Source organism: Terrapene carolina, unplaced genomic scaffold (genome assembly GCF_002925995.2).
Source record: "Terrapene carolina triunguis isolate 2854851 unplaced genomic scaffold, T_m_triunguis-2.0 Scaffold210, whole genome shotgun sequence".
NCBI lineage: Eukaryota > Metazoa > Chordata > Testudines > Emydidae > Terrapene > Terrapene triunguis.
This window is the reverse complement of record NW_020664561.1, coordinates 34,897,938-34,920,559: the sequence shown is the minus strand read 5'-3', so window position 1 is coordinate 34,920,559 and position 22,622 is coordinate 34,897,938. Positions and strand designations below refer to the sequence as shown.

The 22,622-nt window shown below is 44.6% G+C and overlaps 1 protein-coding gene across 1 annotated transcript in view; it reads right to left on the bottom strand.

Annotated features, from left to right (window-relative positions):
* Positions 1-21,786, bottom strand: part of LOC113407202 (retinal-specific phospholipid-transporting ATPase ABCA4-like) — a 113,130-nt gene extending 91,344 nt beyond the window's left edge. The window contains exons 1-5 of the mRNA XM_026655362.1: positions 21,721-21,786; positions 13,844-13,937; positions 10,300-10,441; positions 7,792-7,931; positions 4,820-4,947 (exon numbers count right to left, since the gene is read on the bottom strand). Coding sequence (XP_026511147.1) covers positions 4,820-4,947; positions 7,792-7,931; positions 10,300-10,441; positions 13,844-13,937; positions 21,721-21,786 — 570 coding nt within the window. The remainder of the gene's footprint in view (positions 1-4,819; positions 4,948-7,791; positions 7,932-10,299; positions 10,442-13,843; positions 13,938-21,720) is intronic.
* Positions 21,787-22,622: the final 836 nt, after the last annotated feature.

Here is a 22,622-nt window from a genome sequence, read left to right as displayed (position 1 = left end):
CAATACCCATAGCCAGGCCTAGCATTGCACAGGATCTAAGGAGACATTCCCCCTCACCCCGACCTTCAAGGGCCCCCAAATTATTGTCAGAAAGGCCAAAATATGTGCAGTATGTACAGTCCTCATCCATGATATAAATTATAAATCACAGCAAAATCCTGACACAGTAGCCAAATTTTACTTTTTTTAACTCTTAAAATCCAAGATTTTCCCCTGGGGCCTAACTAGTCCCTAGACACCTGGAAGGTTGTTTGTTTTTTAAATAGGACTATCCAGAGGCCACCAAATACCCAATTCCTCTCCTACTGTCCCAAATGGGACCCTAGAACTGGCCCTGCCCGTCGCACTCTGGGAAGGATAGGCTCTCGCCCTCTAAGGGAACTGTGCTGGGATAAGCACACTCTGCAGTGGCACTGCTTCAGGCTAATCTGCAGCAGTGATAATCTAGTCATTAGATGATCAATCATCAAAAGTTAAATATGACAGATCAATGGAGTGTGGCCTGTGACTGTGCCATGTGATGTCCCCTAGGGGTGATCTGCTGTTGCAGGCATCACTGGGAAAGCAAAGTTACTTTATACTGATGTCTAAACTCATGAACACTATGGCGAGCCAGATATTCTAAGGGGTCATGGCTATATTATTAGCACAACTCTGATAGCAAAGGAGAGGATAGAAAGCAACAGAGGACATGTCAGTACTGACTGGACTTTTAAATTTGGTTTGTGTTTTTCAGGCAAAATCCAAAGAGGGATGGGTGAGAATACGTTAAAAAATACAGCTTGTGTCATTACAAAGAGTTGGATTGTTCCAGTTTGACTGAATTAACCCACTGTGGTGAAGGGATTTGCTCAAAGCTTGGGAAGCATAGGTAGCATTTTTGAATGTGGACACAAGGGCTATATCTACACTGCATTGTAAACCCGGGTTTGTGGGACCTGTGCTTGTGGTGACAGTGTTTCCAAGTCCATGCTTAAGCGTCCACACTGCATTGTAAACCTGGGTGTACAATTGCTGGACCTGGGTCTCACAACCAAGCTAACGCATCCATACTGCACTACTACTGACTTGAGTCTGTGGCTTGAGCTATGTCCACACTACAAAATGACAGGGCTTGGACCCAAGTCACAGCGAGACTTGGGTTCACTCCCCGCCATCCCAGTCAATCCTGTTCTGAGTAGTTGGCGACTCGAGTCAGAAAGATTTGTGTGTTTACGGTGATGGGGGTTCGGGCTCAAACCTGAGTCTGACCCCAAGTTTACAAGGCAGTGTAGATGTATTCAAAGTGTTTCACAAGTGTTCCAGATGCCTGGCGTGGGGTTGGCAATACCTAAGTTCCAGGCTCAAAGTGAGCTGCACTGATGGCTAGTCAGAATGTTTTGTTTGGGTTTGTAAAGCAAGTGAGGAAACCATGATGTGGATGTTACTGATAGGGATTCATCGCAAAACAGCAAGAGGTTATTCTATTTACACAATGTAGCTGCCCTCTGAGACTGCCCAGGAACAGAAGAGGTTAGAAAAACACCCAGTCTCCACCCTTTTAAGTTGTTCTACAATGTGGGCTGTAGCCAAGCTTTTCTAAGCTGCTTATCTTTATCTGTGCTGCAACCCAAAAGCACCTCTTTAGAGGAAACCTCTACTAATTTTATCAGTGTGTCATTGTTTAGCCAGAACATGCAAGCTGAAGTACAAACTATTTTTCAACTAGCGGGCTTTTTGATCAGTTTTTGCTTTCATTTCAGTGTGTCATTTCCTGCACACCCAGCATGGTAGGGGGGTGGAGCTAGAGCGGCAGCTAGCTGTTTGTCAAGGAGTGAGACTCTTGCTAACAAGTTGCTTTGAGGTTGGGGGAAGAGAGGGAGAGATTGCGTTTAACTATGTATATACATAAAAGATCCAAATCTGGAATAGCAGAAGGTCCTTGAGAGGACATATGGTCTTGTGATTAAGCCTCTGGAGCAAGACTTGGAAGATCTATTTTCTAGTCCTGGCTCTACCACCTCCTCCAGCAGGGGTAAGTTACATGGGCTGCGATTTTCAAAGGGGCCTATGGGAGTGAGGCATGCAATTCCCACTGAAAGTCACTCCCATAGGCCCCTTGAAAATTACATCCTTAGGCCAGATCTACACTACAGACCTATATCCATATAACTAAGTCACCCAGGGGTGTGAAAAATCCACACCTCTGAGCAACATAGTTATACCAACCTAACACCCCATGTAGACAGGGCTACGTCAATGGGAGAGCGTCTCCTGTCAATGTAGCTACCACTTCTTAGAGAGGTGAATTAACTACACTGATGGAAGAAGCTCTCCCGTCGGCATAGGAGCTTCTTCTCTTACATGATACAGTGGTGCAGCTGCGCAGAAGCAGCATTTTAAGCGTAGACCTGCCCTTAATCTCTCTGTGTCTCAGGTCCCCATGGGTGAAGTGTGGCTAATACACGCCCTACCTCACAGGGTGAAATTAACCTTTGTAAGATGAGCTGCTGCTACAGTGATTAGTGCCAAAAGCCTAGAAATAAACTGTACCCATGGAAAGCTACAATGGCTGTCAACAGAGCTTGTTGAAATTCAGAATGTTTTCTACAAAACATTTTGGTTTCTTCTAGGGTGACCAGATGTCCCGTTTTTATAGGGACTTTTTCTTATAGATGCACCTACTACCCCACACCCCCTGTCCTGTTTTTACACAGTTGCTATCTGGTCACCCTAGTTTCTGCTAATTGGCATTTTCCAATTAAAAATGATTTGGTTGGAAAATTCTTGACCAGCGCTTACGGTCAACAATAGGTTTCCTTTGGCTCTTCCTCAGCTGGCGTTGAAAATGGTTCAGCTTCTGATGTAGAAAGAGCCAAACCTTTCACAACACTATTACAGAAAGCATGGCAGATATCCACGTTACAGGAAGTCAGGATCATGCTTTCTGCAGCTGTGTTGAAAATATTTTGGCCCTGTATATAGCCAATCTGGTTTCAATACTAGATAAGGAAAGGCAGCTGGGAACCCACTACTAACAACCAGTAAACAATGGGTCATTTCCTTAGTATAGCAGACCTAGGAGGGGGATGAGGAATGAAAGGAAATGTGAAGTGAACCCCAACAGGGCCCTTTTCTGTATTTTTACTTCATTAGCTCTAGAGACCTAGCTTTTCAACTCCTCAGCTGGTGTAAATTGACAAAGTGGCATTGAAGTCAGCTGAGATATGTCACTTTACACCACCTATGGATCTGGCCTGGGGGGCTCACTGGGTGAGGGAGCTTCCCGTAGCTCTAGACAGACCTGTAGTGGATGAGTAATCAGGCAACCAGTCACACCAGCTAGAACCTGTAAAGTCTGAGAAGAAGTGAATGCAAGTTCATTAATCCCCTCTCCTGCTGGCCACAAGCAGGCCCACACATTTCCAGCATTTGTGCTTTATGTGACAATGAAAAAGAAGAATTGTGTCATTCAGCCTGAATTATTCCCTCCCCCCCACACACACACAGCATGGACAGCAATAATCCCAGAGGTCTGATTCAGCAACGTTCATTCATCAGCACAGCATTCCTCTCAGAGCTCCCCAGCCACCGGCACATAGAAGGCTAAAGACATCCTGGACTTAGTCAGATACAATCTTCTGAGTAGCTACCTCAGGAATGATCTGAATTGCAATTTTCACTGTGAATTTTCTGAGTAGATCTATTATTCATTAAGGATCCAGGACAGCTGGCCTGCTTTTTACTGCTCCCACCTTTCTCCATGAGACAGTGCCATAAAGCCTGTGTGACCCAGCTGACATCAGGGCAGTGAAGTTAAACGTTTCTACCCACAGAGTTCTCTCTTGCTGTTCACCACATTGTTGAGTTAAAATGGGGCACAGCTGCATGATGTTCCTGAGCCAAGTCTTTGATCACAGGGACAGATTCATTGCTAGGCAGTGTAGTCACCAGATATTAAACTCAGCTGCTTTGGAGTAACGCAGGCAGCAAACCATAGTACCTTGGTTCAGTCCAGGGGCGGCTCCAGGCACCAGCGCTCCAATCGCGTGCCTGGGGCGGCAAGCCGCGGGGGGCGGCCTGCCGGTCGCCGTGAGGGCAGCAGTCAGGCTGCCTTCGGCGGCATGCCTGCGGGAGGTCCGCTGGTCCCACGGTTTTGGCAGCAATTCAGCGGCAGGTATGCCGAAGGCGCGGGACCGTGGGACCTCCCGCAGGCATGCCGCCAAATCCATGTTACCGGCGGACCTCCCGCAGGTGCACCGCCGAAAGCCGCCTGACTGCCATGCTTGGGGCGGCAAAATACATAGAGCCGCCCCTGGTTCAGTCCATCCCCCAGGTATTTTTAGAGGCCAAAATAAGTCTGGATTCTGGAAAAACTAATGAAGAGGGAAGAGGCGCTATCACTCATCTGATACCTCCAGCTGGGCTGCTTTTTATTCCTGAATGTACAAAGATTCCATTCCACACAGATAACTGCCTTGTAGTAGCAGGTGGCTGCTGTTATACCAAAAGGCCTTGTCTACACTGGGTAGGGTACATGTAGCTACATGCCACAATGAAAGGCAGGCTGCGTCTACACTGTTGTATAGCTACATGCATGGCAGTGAAAGGCTCCGGAACACTACACTGCTAAAAACAGCAGTATAGACAGGGGAGACACTGCTTAGGCATATAGAGAGCCATGTAGGGTATACACCCTAAGGTTCTGGCATGCCTTTACTCTTCTCACCTAAGCAGTGCCTCATCATCTACACTGCTATTTATACCGACGCTGGGGGCGTTTGCAGTGTACGTTCTCTACCTGCTGCTGTAAGTGTAGACATAGCCAATATCAACCCACCTGTTCAGGGCGCACTTGAGAATTAATCAGCTGGAAAACCACTGAGTCTGAGAGGCCAGCATCATTCAGCAGAAAGGACGTCAGAGTCTCCTGTTCTTTCAAGATGTCTCGGATTCTTAACCCTCTACCTGAATGCAGAGGGAAGCAATGTAAAGAGCACTGAGAAGCTGAATAAGGTGAATTAAAGAATGCCCTGCTTAGACCCCTGGAAACAGTATGCTTTGGCCGAGGTTTTCAATAGTTACTAGTGACTTTGAGGTCCATCACCAGACACCTTAATAGGGCCTTGTTTTCAGAAAATATAGAGCACCCACCACCTGAAAATCAGATCTCCTAAACAGTGCTTGAATTATGGGGAAAAAAGTAGGGGGCGCTTAATGAAAATAAGTATTTTAAAACACACACACCAACCTTACATCTTCCCCCTCCCATCCCCTTGCACTTTGAATGAGACGGAAGTGAGGTAGCCACTAAAAGCAGTAAGGGGGCCTCCCCATAGTTGAACACTGCTTTTAAAAGCACCTCAAGATAAGCAACTGAAAACGGAGGCACCCAAAATCACTGGTCACATTTGGAAATCTTGGCCTTTTCTTTTGAAGTAATGTTTTGTTTTACATATTCAGTTACTATGATGTTGTGATGTCCCAGTCTCCCCCTCCCCGTTCTGCTGGTGTTTTACAAACAACCTTTGACAATTGGTGTGATTTACACTCACTTTGCATTCACTGTCAACAGCAATGTGCGCAATCAGCCTGATTTTATATTTTGTAAAAATGGCCCTTTTAAAAACTTTCACAAGCAAAACTTCATTACTCTTTTCAAGGGGCATGTCTCAAGGAACAGCATTAAAGCTGTCCCCACTATTAAACAAATCCCACTCAAGAAACAACAAACACACACACACACACACAAGAAAGGCCACAAAATTCCATTACTTCCATCTTTATGATAATATATATAATTTACAGTAATGGGTCCAAAGCACCTTAACTCCTGATAAGGTTACTAATGAGCCAAACCCTGAAAGCTCTTGCTCAGTTTTTCTCAGTTAAAACTCTCATTGATGTCAACAGGAATTTTGCATGAGAACTGTCCAACTAAAAACTCAGTAAGGATCTCAGAATTTGGCCCATAAGTTCTGCACCGTTACTGTTAAATGTTGTAGTGTATCTCATAGATAGTGCAGGTAGTGCCACCCATACTTAAGTTTGCTGGACACCTGTCAGTATAAGACCCTGTTTTCAGTTGCTTTTAACTTCACCTGACTAGTGTTTGGGGTGAAATTTTCCATGCTAGATGTCTGCCTCACACTGAATTGTTTTCAAAAATTTCAGCAGAAACAGTTCAGCTGTTTCTCAGAATGAAGCTAGGGGGAAATGGGTTTTTTGCCCATATTAAAAACAATTCTTGTAATTGTTTAATTGAGAAACTCTAGACCTCCATGCTTTGCAGCAGGCTCTTGAAATTTGGCTGGGGAGCTTGAGGAGGAAGGGAGGTTGCACTGGTGAAAGCATGTGTCATCTTTTGCCATCCCTGGGAAAATCTGCTAAATTTGGCCAAGTTATGAGCTTCTGAATATCTCAGTTCACACTCAGTAGAGACTTATTAGGGTTCGGCAGGTAAATACTTCAAAGATTCCATCAGCACTGAACATGCACAGGACTCCAGGGGCTGAGAAAGACCTTCCCTGCAATTGCTCCTGCAGGAAACCTAGGACTGCTGTGGTACCAAGGACCGGAACTGAGAGCAGGGAGACTGTATCCTGTGCTTTCTGTACTCCCCACTGTTCGTGCCTCATCTGTGGAGGAGGGATCAGGCTCACAGGCATGCAGAAAAATTAGGAGCTGGGACTGGGGAAATGGCAAAGGAAGAGACTGGGTGGAATGGGGATTGTGATGGGGTGGCCGAGTCTTGGGACTGGTTCAAAGAGCCAAGGGAAGGTGCACTGACAGACAACCTTAATTATGGCATTTCCTAATTTCTGAGTGCTTGACTTTTCCCCCTTAATGTTCTCTTAACACAGTTTATATATGTAATTTACAGTACTTACACACACAGACACACACAGACAGAGCCAGTAATTCCTTCCACACAGAAGAAAGAGTAGCACTTCTCATCCTGTTTCTTTATCCCCAACATTAGTTTTGTTGGTTGCTTTATGAACAAGCAGAATACAACTTTTATTTTAAAATAAATCAGGCTATTGACTTTAAACTGGGATTCTGAAGCAGCACTAATATTGGGCTACACAGGATGCCTGGCAGCTGGAACACACTTGTTTATTTTCTGACTTAAATAGAGTTGACATGCCCTGTAAAGGAACATTGAATGCAGAACTGGGATTGCAAAGAAAGTTGAAAAGCTCGAAAAACCTGGAGTGCGGCCCTGGAACTCTGAACTTCAAAGCTCTGGCATTTTGTGCTTTCCCTCACTCCCACAGGGCTGATTGTTTGGGATCAGTTTTTGCAGCTCGCTTCCAAAATGCAGCTCAGAATATATTTGTGTTCTTAAAAAGCCTACATTTTGGGGTATTTTGAGGTGCCCCAAGCTCTTCACAATGAGTTAGTCCCCTCATGGCATCCATACAGTATATGCACACACCATCATAGAACACCTGTATCATATGGTTTATTGGAGTCACTGTATATATTGTCTTATTAACAAATATTTGCTGAGTCACAATATTAGATTTTATATATAAAAAATCCTGAGGTGAAGGATTTGTAGCTAAGATAGGTCACTGTCACTCTCAGGGCCAATCCATTTTTGTCCCACTAATTTTGGGAGTGTCCTTTTAGAATTTAAATCAATAATTTCTAAGGCCATTCAAATACAGAATGTTTAAATGTATGTTTACCAACAGGCAGGTGTGAATTGTATTGTCACTCCTGACATTGTCTGCAGAGGTGAGGATTACCCAGCTCTTGGGCGGGAATGTACTACAGTCTAAAGAATATAATGAAACAAATTGCCTGCAATTCTTTCAGGATTAGTCCTCATTGTTTCCATAAACTGGATCATAATGCGCAATTCCTCCCAGATTCTGCCCAGGTCATGGATTTCAGGTGCTTGGAGTAGGAGCTCTTGAGCATCTTGATACACTCTTGCTAAACTGAAAGAAGAATCAATGAGTCATTAGTAAAGACTAATGACACAGGGCAGGTAAGACAAACCTTACATGTCATGGGAAACGCAGAAACAAAGAGAATGAGGCTCTTCACACACAAGTTAATCTGGTCATAGTGTCCACTAGATGTAGGGGGCAATGTTCGGATCTGGATTAGGATCCAAACTTCCCCAAAGTTTGAGCTTTTGGTTAAAGCCTATTTCTGTACTTAAACCCTTTGGAATGACTTTAATGTTGTCAGGCTACAGACATGTCCATCTCTATGGATTCATTACAGCAGCATCAATCTAACGGATATTACAGAGAGACTATTTGAGCTATTGTAAGAGAATCAAAGTTTGCACTAAACAGCAGCAACCTGCATGCCCAATTTGAAAATGAAAATTACTTTGAGCCCAATTTGGTCACGCTTACTCATGCTGAGCAGTATTTTACTCAGGGTGTAGCCCTCCCACCCCATAGAGTAAGGTACAGTAGTACAATACAAGTAAGGGTGGAAGAATCAGACTCTGTATTTGTGGGACAGGTACAAATAAATTCTAATAAGTACCAGTGAGAAACAGAGCACATCTAGGTATTGAGCTGTCACAGATGACCAGTCCCTATGCAGTGGGCATGAGATAGAACCTGGATATAATGCGCAATTCCTCCCAGATCGGTGCTGAAACACTGCATTTCTTTAAGAGTGCTATATTTTTCCATACAAAGACTGATACTTTCAACCTAAATAACTTATTTTAAGATTATAGGAAACAGGAAAACAAGAAGGAAGTCAAGTCAAGTCTCTCAGAGAGCACAGTGCGTTTGCCTCCTCTGATGTGTTGAGTCTGATTTGCCTCACAAAGTTGCAGCTGGAAAAAGAGACTACCTAGAAAAGTAAAGGTGCATTATACAGAAAACAAATACACTAGCTCATAGGCCACTCCATTTGATTTAACATTTTAAATGTTCACAGATAAACAAAAAAAGAAAGTGGAATGAAAAGGGAAAACCAAAGTAGGCCAGTTTCAGATGGCTGCATCTTTGATGGCCTTGATGTTGTTAGCTCATGGATGTTTCCGCTTTGGAGTCTCTAAAGCAATGATATTCAGATTGAGGCTCGTGAACAGCAAGTGGCTCTTTAATGTGTCTTTCTGTCTTTGCAGCACATGATATTAAAACTCTGATTTAATTATTAGCCTAAGTTATTAAGCAATCAGGATGCTTTTACTATATTATTAACCAACTGTAGTTGATAAAATAATAATACTTGGTCAGTCATTTTGCTGTGAGAATAAACTAACTAAATATTTCCCATCATACTGTTTAAATATGAATATATAGTACTATAGTAAGTGAAACAATGAATTCACACTAATGTGGCTCTTTTAGGCAATGTTGATTGCTAATTAGGCTCTTGAACCTTGGAAGTCTGAGTATCACTGCTCAAAAGATAAAACCATCCCCTGACAAGTGGGCATGTGGCCATTATTTTCTGCATGTTTGAACAGATTTTGCAATTGTCCTCGTTTTACTCTAGAGGTCCTTGCCCTGCTAAACTCCATGACTTGCATGAGTCAGCTATAATACACAATACACTGAAGCACTTGCAAAGATGATTCTGACCAAAAGATCAGAATTTTGCCCATCTCCCCATTAGTGAATTTAGTGTTTGAGAGTTGACAGACTGAGGGAAGTCTTTTATATGTTCCCAAGACAGGTACAGCATGGGCGGAGTCAATGCAAGCTTTCCCACATTGCCAGTTTGCCCCAGCCCTGATTTAGAGGAAGTATCTCAAATGGTGGTAAAAGACAATTCAGGTTCTATACTCTTAATTCCTGGGCCTTTGTTCTTAGACTTCTACTATAATAGGCAATTGAAGGAGTGGTTTTTGTGATGTGGACACCTGTTCACTGGCAATTGGAGGGACACCACCAAACTCATTTCACACAGGCCATAGAACAGCCATCAGATGCAACCTTTTGGTTTTTATTGACCAGGGCTAGATCTAGATCTACATGCTACAGTTGAAAAGCTCTATATTCCATTACCTCTATCCTGAACCATCCAGTCTTCCTGGATGCTCAACTTTCTGCCAAGGGTTGGATTTGAATTCACACTGCAGAATAATTCTATAAAATATCCTTTATCATGTACCCACCCCATTGATAGGGGATGGGGATTACAGCCAATTTGAGGGTGAACTTTGTGGCTGACGTTATTCCATGACTGCTCACCAAGATCTGTCACATCTGTGATATGCATTAGAGACAGGCTGCTAGGCATTTCTCCAGGACCTCAGTAAATTAATGCAGCCCCAACCTAGCACACACATCTCTTTTCCCTGAATGCAGGAGATTCCTCTTTGCTTACATGGAATTGTTGTAGTTAGACACAACGCCAGGAGATTCTCCACGGGTGGGGCTTCGGAAACAAGGATTGTTCATGTTACAGAAGATGCCCTGTAACCATGGCAGCGTTCCTGCAGAGGGCATAGCCTTATTTGGAAAATGACCTGTGTATATGAAACAGAGAAGAGAAGACAAAATATTAATTGTTGGGTTTCATTCCTAAGGCAGCTTGAATGAACATTAGGAGCTTCACAGGTTTTCTTGTTGCAAGAGGAATGTTATGGTTACTTTGTTAGCCAGGAAAGTTTTTTCAGGTTTTTGTCTTTGTTAAGTAAAAAGACATATGTTCTGCGTATTATTTTCAAAACCACTCAGAATTGATCTAACTCTGTTCCCACTGAAGTCAGTGGTAGAACTCCCATTGATTTCAAAGGAAGCGGAGTTAGGCTAACATTGAGCATTTTGAAAATCCCACCCTCCACGTTTACTAAAATGAATACGTTAAGGACCATGTCATATTAATATTCACAAATGTGAGAGTAAGTGGGGAGTAATCCCAGGACTTCCAAAGCAAATCATTAATTTAATAGATTCATAGAAGATTAGGGTTGGAAGAGACCTCAGGAGGTCATCTAGTCCAACCCCCTGCTCAAAGCTGGACCAACCACAACTAAATCATCCCAGCCAGGGCTTTGTCAAGCTGGGCCTTAAAAACCTCTAAGGATGGAGATTCCACCACCTCCCTAGGTAACCCATTCCAGTGCTTTACCACCCTCCTAGTGAAATAGTTTTTCCTAATATCCAACCTAGACCTCCCCCACTGCAACTTGAGACCATTGCTTCTTGTTCTGTCATCTGCCACCACTGAGAACAGCCTAGCTCCATCCTCTTTGGAACCCCCCTTCAGGTAGTGGAAGGCTGCTATCAAATCCCCCCCTCATTCTTCTGTTCTGCAGCCCAGTTCCCTCAGCCTCTCCTCATATGTCACGTGCCCCAGTCCCCTAATCATTTTCGTTGCCCTCCGCTGGACTCTCTCCAATTTATTCAAAACATCCTTTCTGTAGTGGGGGGCCCAAAGCTGGACGCAATACTATAGATGTAGCCTCACCAGTTCCGATAGAGGGGAATAATCACTTCCCTCGATATTCTGGCAATGCTCCTACTAATGCAGCCCAATATGCCATTAGCCTTCTTGGCAACAAGGGCACATTGTTGACTCATATCCAGCTTCTCATCCACTGTTATCCCCAGGTCCTTTTCTGCAGAACTGCCGCTTAAGTCAGTCGGTCCCCAGCCTGTAGCAGTGCATGAGATTCTTCCATCCTAAATGCAGGACTCTGCACTTGTCCTTGTTGAACCTCATCAGATTTCTTTTAGCTCAATCCTCCAATTTGTCTAGGTCACTCTTGACCCTATCCCTACCCTCCAGTGTATCTACCTCTCTCCCCAGCTTAGTGTCATCTGCAAACTTGCTGAGGGTGCAATCCATCCCATCATCCAGATCATTAATAAAGATGTTGAACAAAACTGGCCCCAGGACCGACCCCTGTGGCACTCTGCTTGATACCAGCTGCCAACTAGACATCAAGCCATTGATTACTACCCATTGAGTCCAATGATCTAGTCAGCTTTCTATCCACCTTATAGTCCATTCATCCAATCCATACTTTTTTAACTTGCTGGCAAGAATACTGTGGGAGACCATATCAAAAGCTTTGCTAAAGTCGAGATATATCACGTCCACTGCTTTCCCCATATCCACAGAGCCAGTTATCTCATCATAGAAGGCAATCAGGTTGGTCAGGCATGACTTGCCCTTGGTGAATCCATGTTGACTGTTCCTGATCACCTTCCTCTCCTTCAAGTGCTTCAAAATGGATTCCTTGAGGACCTGGTGCAGGATTTTTCCAGGGACTGAGGTGAGGCTGATCAGTCTGTAGTTCCCCGGATTCTCCTTCTTCCCTTTTTTAAAGATGGGCACTATATTTGCCTTTTTCCAATTGTCCAGGACCTCCCCTGATCGCCATGAGTTTTCAAAGATAATGGCCGATGGCTCTGCAATCACATCATCCAACTCCCTCAGCACCCTTGGATGCAGCGCATCCGGCCCCATGGACTTGTATGCATGTTCAGCTTTTCTAAATAGTCCTTAACCTGGTTCTTTCACCACTGAGGGCTGCTCACCTCTTCCCCATACTGTGCTGCCCAGTGCAGCAGTCTGGGAGCTGACCTTGTCTGTGAAGACTGAGACAAAAAAAGCATTGAGTACTTCAGCTTTTTCCACATCATCTGTCACTAGGTTGCCTCCCCCATTCAGTAAGGGTCCCACACTTTCCCTGACCACCTTCTTGTTGCTAACATACCTGTAGAAACCTTCTTGTTACTCTTCACATCCCTTGCTAGCTGCAACTCTAATTGTGCTTTGGCCTTCCTGATTACACCCCTGCATACTCGAGCAATATTTTTATACTCCTCCCTAGTCATCTGTCCTAGTTTCCATTTCTTGTAAGCTTCCTTTTTGTGTTTAAGCTCACCGAAGATTTCTCTGTTAAGCCAAGCTGGTCGCCTGCCATATTTGCTATTCTTTCTGCACATCGGGATAGTTTGTTCCTGCAACCTCAATAAGACTTCTTTAAAATACAGCCAGCTCTCCTGGACTCCTTTCCCCCTCATATTAGTCTCCCAGGGAATCCTGCCCATCAGTTCCCTGAGGGAGTCAAAGTCTGCTTTGCTGAAGCCCAGGGTCCGTATTCTGCTGCTCTCCTTTCTTCCTTGTGTCAGGATCCTGAACTTAACCATCTCATGGTCACGGCTACCCAGGTTGCCACCCACTTCTACTTCCCCACCAATTCTTCCCTGTTTGTGAGCAGCAGGTCAAGAGGAGCACGGCTCCTAGTTGGTTCCTCCAGCACTTGCACCAGGAAGTTGTCCCCAACACTCTGCAAAAACTTCCTGGATTGTCTGTGTACTGCTGTATTTCTCTCCCCTCCCAGCAGATGTCAGGGTGATTGAAGTCCCCCATGAGAACCAGGACCTGTGATCTGGAAACTTCTGGGAAATTTCTTGGGAGGATTTCCAACAACAGGCCTAATTCTGGCTAAATCTATAACCTTGCAACCCCACCAATATCCCAGAGGGTAAGTTAGACCAGTGTTTAGACCAATATGTGCATAGAGCCAAGCAATTACATTTGGAAATGAGAGGAGGGGTTATTGGCAGAGCAAGGTGCCATCAATAGCAGAGAAATGAGCAGCACTCAGAACCGTCAGAATAGACAACCCCCAGTATCTACTATTAGGATAGTATTGGTATGGCTGCTGCCTTTAGAAGCAGCGAAATGGCCCATAAATTGTTAAGATAGGATTTTTTGTTTTGTTACTTTAATTCAGGGACATCATATGCCTAAAAATTACTAAAACTATAAACTACTTAGGGCAGGGCCATCTTTTTATGTGTACAACACTTAGCACAACTGGGCCTTGAGTCATGATTGGGGCCTCTAGACATTATTGCAATAAGAATTATTAATTATTATTATGTTTTAGTTTTATAATATATATTCTTACATTCATGTTGGCGATAGACTGGGTTAGCCTTCCTCAGCCAGACAAGGACAAGAAATAAAGACAAAGGCCATGCAAGCTCCACCAGAAAACGAAGCTGGGGGGAAAAAAAAGTGTATACAAAAGAAATGTGACATAATTCATCGAATAATTTACAAAACAAACAGAGCCCTACTGAACATCACCATGAACTCAGTGCTCCTCTCCATCCACTGGAAGAATGTTTAAAAACCAAGGGTGATTAAAAAGCTAAGGTGAAAAAAAGAGGAGGCAGCAGGTGCTAAACAGCTAAGAATAGATACTAAAATAACAACAAAAAATAATAATTCTAGACAGTTGTTGAGAAGAGCAGCTAGTCAGACAGTGACGCAGGACTGCTGGGCTGGGTGGGGGAGGTTGGAGAAGAGAAAGAATAGCAACCGTGCACTGAGCTTCTTGTGAAATGGGATTAACAGCCTCTGTGGCCCACAGGAAATTATAGGGATGAAAAAGGACAAGGTTCATGGAGCACACCTGCAACCAACTCCTTCTGCTGAGTTAGCAGTTGTACCCCCACAAAATATATTTTCCCTTCAGATGCTTATCTGACTAGTTAAAACTATTATTTTTTTTCCTTTTGATATCTTTCTTTGATAGCTATAGCATATAGCAACTACCTCACATTCCCCACTTCTCTGGCCCTTTATTGTTATTGTTGTCTGTGCTGTATTTGTGCTGGGAGAGCTTGCTGTGTTATTCTGTGCCTATCCACCTTGCATTACATTTCCTGTAACAGCCACAACAGACTCTCCCCAAATCCTGAGTAGCTGGTTTGCACATAGGAAATTCTCTCCCAGGCACCAGATACGTACAGCAATCTGCAGAATGCATCATGTGCCCGTGGCCTTCTTCAGGCTAAATGGTGACAGGGGATCGAGCAGAAAGAAATTCCACAGTATAATTAAAAACAGAGTTTTGGAGCTGCCCTGTTTTTTCCACTGTAACTTTGTTTATTAGCTTTAATTAAGCTCAGCCTAGGCTTATGGCTGAAGGACGGAGAAATTTTTGCCAAGCAAGCATTTCCTATTTCACACATTTAATCTTGAGTTAAAAAAATACAGTTTAGTGCTTCTAAAAGCCAGACCGGGGGGGGGGGGGGGGGGGGGCACTGCTAGACCAAGGGACTGGGAAACCTGCCACCGTGAAGATCCTCCTGTTTTCCCACCTCTCTGGCCTGGAGTAAGGAGCAGCTGTGCAGTTGGGGAGGACACCTCTCTGCCCCTCCCAGCTTTCACCTCCCCAGCAGCTAATCCGGCCACAAGGCCTGGATTTTCCCTAAACAGTAACATCCACTTCAGGTCATCCTACCACCAGTGATTTTAGTGGAAGAAAAAAATCAAACAGGCTCCTAGGGTATGTCTTCAGTGCAGAGTTCTCCAGGGTTCTTACTTGGGTGTTGTTGCCTCTAATCTCCTCCTGTTCACATACAAAAATCTCAGTCTCAACCCAGGCTAGCTGGCTCCTCTCACGTGCTAGGCTAACACCGCATGCTGCTTTCACTCAACTTGATAACCCAGCTAAAATGTCACTTGAGCGCTGACAATACTCTAATCCCTTCCCACAATTCCCTGTGTGCGCTCAGAAGGAAAGATTCTCCCACAACTCACTGAGAAAGAATCTGAGTGGCTCATCTTACTGCACCATACAGAGCCAGGGGCTAAACGCCCTCAGAAGTTCTAGTGCCTCACACAGGGGAGTGCACCACCACTCAGTACCGGGTTTGCCATAGCGTCAGGCCCACATTAAGAAAGGGGCACAGCGCCTGGACTGTGGCCCCGCCCCCCTGCTCTATTTGTGCTCCGCCCTGAGGCCCCATCCTGGAGGCCCCACCAACCGCTCACTCCTCTCTGCCCCCTAGCCCCTCTCCCCCCCCCACCGCTCGCCCCCCTTTCCCCCCCCCCCCCCCCCCCCCCCCCCTGTTCGGTCCTCTGTGCCCCTCCCGCCCGAGGCTCACTGCTCTCCACCCTCTGGCCCCTTCCCCACATGGCCGCTTGCTCCTCTCCATCCCATAGCCCCTCCTCGCCTCTATCCCCCCCATCTCCCGCTCCTCTCCGTCCCCTTCCTCTGTCCACTCGCCTGTCTGCCAGCCACTTGCTACTCTCCACCCCTTAGCCCCTCCCCGCTGCTCGCCCTTAAGGCATAGCAGTTCTACTTTTAAAAGGGGTGGGGCCAAGGCCTCCTGCCCCTTGTTGGGGCGCCTCTGTTGCCAAGTATCCAGTTTTCAATCAGAAAGTCCGATCAAAAAGAGGACCTGGCAGTGTTGGGTCAGCACTGCTGACTGGACACTAAAAGTCCGGTTGCAGGAGTATCCTCAATCAGTCTCCCCGCCAGGAGGGTGGGAAGAGCAGCTGCTTCTGCTTGGAGGAACTGCAGCTCTGCTGGAGAGAGAGAGAACTGGCTCCCCAGGACCTGGCTCTGGCAGAGAGAGGTAGGTGCTGGCTCCACGCCACCCTGGGGGGATCCTGTCTATCCCCCCTGCTCCGCCCTGCCCCACTGTGCTTGCCCCCCGCCCCGCCTCACTCCAGGGACCGATCCAGGCAGCCCCCTACTAGCACAGCCTTGCCGGTGCCTCTGACTTCCAACCCTGGGATCCCCCCTCCCAGCCCTGCCGGTGGCCCTCATTCCGAAGCCATAGCTCCCCCCCCAGAAATGAAGGAATAATAATAAAAGAAGAAAAAAAAAAAAAAAAAATCCCACCCTCTTCAGCGCAGTGAGAAGAGCATTAGACATGACTTTTTAATTTTTGTTACTGAAAGTTGTGCATTTTATCCTCTGTGCAGACACTGAAATCTCAAGGATTTTAATTCTAATCCTGCTCTGGTATATATACACAATATATAGCTTTGTTTTATAATTTTACTATTATGTAGAGCAGAGTTTCTCAAAATGTGGTCCGCGAACAACCAGTGGTCTGCGAGCTCCATTCAGGTGGTCCACAGATAGTTCCCTCTAAGGTGCACGCCTGGATGGCGGCACACAAAAGAATGAAGGGCCACCCACCTAATTAGTGGAGCCGTGCAGACGTGGCTCCACTAATTTGGTGCCTGGACCTTGGAGAAGATGCACATGTAAGGTGAGTTGGTGGCCTTGGGGGGATTAAGGGGTAGGTGGGAGGGGGCAGTGGGGTGAGAAGAGGAGGTGGGGGGAAATTGGGACATGCAGGGCTGCGGCAGCCAGAGAAAGACAACTTTCCCCAGGTCCAGGGCTACAGCAGTCGGGGAGAGATGGCCCTCCTTCCCAGCCTCAGCTCAGGGCTGCTGCGGCGGGGGAGAGAGGGCACATCCATCGCATTTGAAAGGTAAGACTACGGATATTAAAATATGAGTTGTGTGCTTTTATTTGTAGAACAAAAAAAGTGAATTATCATTAAGGTTTTTTTATATAGCACTTTTATCCAAAGTGCTTTACAATAGTTAGCAAACGGTACAAACAACATTTGGAAAGATCTTTAAGTGGTCCGCCAAGATCCTCAGCAATTTTCAAGTGGTACGCAAAAAAAAAAAGTTTGAGAACCACTGATCTAGAGTTTACCACCATGTCCAGAAGTCTTTGATTTTTGGATGCCAAAGAAATTAAACACAACTCTTATTTATCAGATTAAGACTATTATTAAATAATAATGCAATTAAGGTCTGGCTTTAGAAAGTGCCATGCACTGAGTGGTCAAAATTGTATGGGATTATGAAGGACCAAACTAGGTTCATTTATGGGGAAATGTTTCATGCATGTTTATGCCTGCATTTGTTGGAAGTGGTTAGTTGTTCCACGTGATTAAGTTTTCTTGTTTGTCCGAAAGGAAATATATGGACATACAAAGGCAAAGCATACAGTGACTTCACATTCACTTTGCTTAAATCCCTCAGAAGAGGGAGATGGAGAGGATCCAGCAACGGGGAAGAGGAAGGAGGGAGAGCAGCGAGCCGCAGGGCCTTAGGGGGAAGAGGCAAGGCAGGGACGGGGCCTTGGGGAACAAGGGGGGCGTGTGCAGGGAAGGTTCCTGCACTCCTGCTGTAGCGTTCTATGGGGGCCCACAAATATGTTTGGCGCTGGGCCCACAAAAGGTTAATCCAGCCCTGGCACCAGTGAGGACACAGTAACTTGGGTACAGCTTTGCCGTGTGGCTCCTCACACCTGGTATAGGCTAACTTGGATGCTGATCACCCAAGCTTTTTCTGCTGTGAAGACATTCCTCTAGTGCAGGGGTAGGCAACCTGTGGCACGCGAGCTGATTTTCAGTGGCACTCACACTACCCAGGTACTGGCCACCGGTCTGCGGGGCTCTGCATTTTAATTTAATTTTAAATGAAGCTTTTTAAACATTTTAAAAACCTTATTTACTTTACATACAACAATAGTTTAGTTATATATTATAGACTTATAGCAAGACCTTCTAAAAATGTTTAAATGTAAAGGTTGCCGACCCCTGCTCTAGTGAAAGAGGAAAAGTTGGGTTTACACTCATATGGTTGCTTCTGATGGGTGAAAAAAATAAATGGGTTCTTTCCCCCCCCAAAAAAATATCTTTTCTGCTTACTTCTGACATTAGAAGTTCAGGTCTTGACTACCTTGTTTTTCTTGAAATGTTCTTATGGAGAACTAGAGAACTAGTAGGTTTATGCTACTGTGGTCACCGTGCACATGAAACCTAGAAGAGGCTGGGGGAAGTGATTTTTACTGATGTTTAAAACTTTCAGTTGTTTGATTTATACCACAAGCATGGGAGTCAAAATACTTCTTTGTTACAGATTCAACAGCCCGCTTTAAAAGCTAAGAATCCTCAACACCCCTCAGAGCTCTCATGCAAAATCAGGAAAGACCTGACATAACATTACTGAGATTTCCATGTGAAAAAAACAGCACAAAAATCTCCTCCTCACTTTTTTTTTTTATTTCTGAAGCCTCGTAATGCAGAGATATTTTGAAGTGACAGGTCAAATATCTAAATAGGTTTATTGAATGAAATTATTATTTCAAGCATTGAAAATAGTTATATTTTATAACAACCATTTTCTATCAAAGAATTAGTCTTTTAAAATAACGTCTTCTAAGTTCTCCAAATATTCACCTTTGGAGACAGGAGAGCTTCTTAAAATAAAACAAAAACTTAGAAACCAGATTGCAGCAGCCCTTTCAGTCTCAGTCTATAGCACAGAATGGATGAGCACCAAAAAATCCTGCCACAATTAGCTGCTTTCTTTAAAACAAACAAATTGCGATCAATGGAATGTGCTGTTGGTCTAAGCAGCTGAGAGCTGAGCTCAGGCTCAGCCATCTTAGTGGAGTCACCCTCTGCACTGAAGTCAGCACATGCAGGATACAATATGAAATTACCTGGATTTTAGTCACACCAGGCATCTGCCTGTGTCAATTTCCTTAGCTATGCAGAGAAGAACAGTGAGAACCAGCTACACAGAAGGAAATCTCCAATGCGTATTCCTTCATGAGATTGTTAAATTAAACTAGAAATGTCATAATACTGTAGACAGGACTGCCAACCCCAAATGTTCAAAAATCACTAGTTATCCCCCAAAATATCAGCAGATTGGCTTTAAAAAATACAATTTTCAAAAACAATACAATTTGATTCTTTGTATTTGCCTTTGGGTTTTTGAGCCTTCAGGGTGCATGTTTTCAAGATTTTCTCCACAACCACAACTGCTAGAAACTGACTTAAAAATAAAATAAAAAAATAAAAACATGAAAAGCTGAGATTTTGAGGAAATCATACAATTCCAAGAGCTGGGTCCTTAGGAAAACATGTCTGATATGTGAGACTTGCAATAAAATCACGAGAGCTGGCAACGCAGCGTAGAATAGATCACCAAGTACTGTTGGTGAGGCGGATTGCAGGAGCAAATGTACTGGGCAGCAATGGGAGAGGGGACAAGCAGATTTAACATGGAGACAAGCAGTTTGATGGATTGGATCCTGCAGTCCTTAAGCACACAGGTAGTCTAGTCTCCATTGACTTCAAGGTTTGAAGGAGCTATTGTAGAGGGCACAATGGCTGCTGTATTTCCTGCATGTGCTGCCATTTCCAGTGCCGCCTTTGTTATTAATTAATTTTTTTAAACCACAAAATATTTGGGGTTAGCATGAATGTGAAAGATGCTCTGTGAAACCAGATTTCATAGCAGTAAGTCTCAGCTGAGTTTGCAAAATTGCACGCAACATTAAAGGTGGCCTAAAGCTGATTCAACTAAGATCCGGTGGCAGATGACTGTCTGTTTTTATTATAGGGCTCAAAGACAAAGGCACACACAGGGAACCATTTCAACCAATCCCATGATTCTGTGATAGCCACAGGAATGTCTCACTTACCATAGTTCACGTCTCTTGTTTAAGTCATATTGTCTTTAGTTAGGGTTACCATACGTCCAAGTTTTCCTGGACATGACCCTTTTTTTCCCCATCCTCTGTCCTCCAACTGGGCAGATTTTTGAAATAAGAGGAAATATCTGGGATTTTTTCTGCTCCCAACATTGCAGCTCAGAAGGAGCAGTCTCCATGCCCTGATTGGTCCCTCCCCTGCATTCTGCCTGCCCCGGCCCCAGCCAGCCTGCCAGATAAGCAGAGCCACCAAGCGCCTCTATGCTGGACCGCCTGCCCTGCTGCAGGGCCTCAGAACCCAGCCAGGAGGGGTGACAGGGCCTGCCCTGGCTCCCTGCCCTAAGGAGGGAGAGAGGCCGGCAGGGAAACTCTGACTGACAGGCTGGTGCTGCATCCATGACAGGGAGCACGACACTGCCACCCACCTTGAGTGTGAGGCCACAGGAAACCCCTCCAGCATCCATCAGGTTCTTCCTACAGCATCCTTCAAATACCCCCTCCCAGTACACATACCGTAGTCCAGCACCCTTCCCCCCAAAATACCCCCTCAAGCAGCCCCCAAATACCCCCTCCTAGGACACACACAACCCACCAGCACCCCCCAAATATTCCCTCCAGCACCCTACCTCCAGCTCCCCTTTCCCTCCTCCTAGTAGTGTCCTCTATTTGGGAACTTGAAATATGGTAACTTATCTTTAGTTAGAAATATAGGGCCTGATCCTGTGAACTGCTGAACTTCCTCAGCTTCCTTTGACTTGAAGCCAGTGGAAATGGAGAGCTTCCAGCACCTCAGAGAACCAGGCTGTAAGGGCTTGTCTACACTGGCAATTTACAGCGCTGCAACTTTCTCGCTTGGGGTGTGAAAAAACACCCCCCTGAGCACAGCAAGTTTTTAGCATTGCCAGTGTAGACTAGCCCTAAGATAATTTGGTTTAAAGAAATAAAAAATGAACAATGGTAAATAAGGCATTTACATAATATGTATTAGTTCCTCTGTCCTAGAGAAAGTATTATGGAAAAGGATTTAAAATGTTTCTCCAATTCCTGCTCACCGTTACTGTTGTCATTCAACCATGTAATAAAAAAATTGAGCTTCACTTTGTGCAGTTGGATTCACATCTAAATATAAGTGCACATGAGTGGCAACATTAAGATCTGGAGCCAGACTTGCTCTAAGTTGTGGGGTGCACAAGTCAGTTTTGTTTGTGCATATCTTTACAGTCAAGCACCAAAACCTCAGTACCCAGAACTATCTTCACTGTATGCCATGCTGTTTGTTAGATACTCAGTACAATGACCTCTGTTCTAAATTTACTCTGCAAAGTGCATCTTGCAAACAAATGGACTAAGCCCCCGAGGGCAGGCCTACAGACACAGCACAGCCGATTTCACTCTTTAGTACGCACATGTTTAGCAGGCTGATAAATGCACCAGTCATTTGACTATCTGCACTGTAATATTCTCAGCATGTTCTAAAGTAGAAACCTGAAGACTAAGGTTTTATCTTTTACCTTTTGCCTTTTCCTGAGTGTCCAGTTCTTCCACAGCAGAAGTCTGACCTGTCTAAGGAAGCTCATTGTTCTTCTGCATCAACAGCGCCACAAACCTGTAGTATAAAATGCATCCATCTTTATCTCTCACACTTGGGCTCAGATAATACCTGAAACAAAATTCTCAGCAGAATAACTGCTTTAGCTTCTGTTCTTTTTACATCTCTCTTTCCCTTTACTTTACTGGCCAGTGCTTTTCAATCATGCCTTATACATCTTGTTCTAGACAAATGTTGATCTACAGGATATGGTGTTTTTCCTTTGTTGGGAGAGTGGTTCTCGTGACTCATTTTTCTGGGTCAATAAACAAGAGGACATTTTTCAAATGAAAATATGGACCTCTTTTTACTCATTTCAACTATTACCCCAGCATGGAAGGAAACATTTGGATTTTCTATCTGTAACTACTTCCTTGTATGTTTGGTTAATCTAATATCTCTGATACCTGGATTTTCAGAAGTGTTAGAATAAAATCAGTATTAATTCCTTGACACGTCAAGGAAAACATTTAAGCGTTAGGTGAGTTTTTCATCACCTGAGAAAGTACTTAACCCTCAACCAAACCTAAAAAAAGGCCAGCCTTGGACAGAAGACGTGGCACCAATCATGACAAAACCTGGTAGAAATTACCTCTTTCTTTTCATTTTGAGCATGGAAAAGATTGGGGCAGGAAATTTAAGACCAAATTTAGGTCACACTGACTGTGCTGCTTATCAGCTGTCAGATAAAAAGAGAAAAACTCCACAGCAGGACTTTTCATGCAAAATTACCAGCACTAATGCCTGGAGGGTTCTCATTCTTTGTAGGTTAACAGTCGCATACACTATTCAACATCATCCCATCAGCTCTAATTGCTCATATTA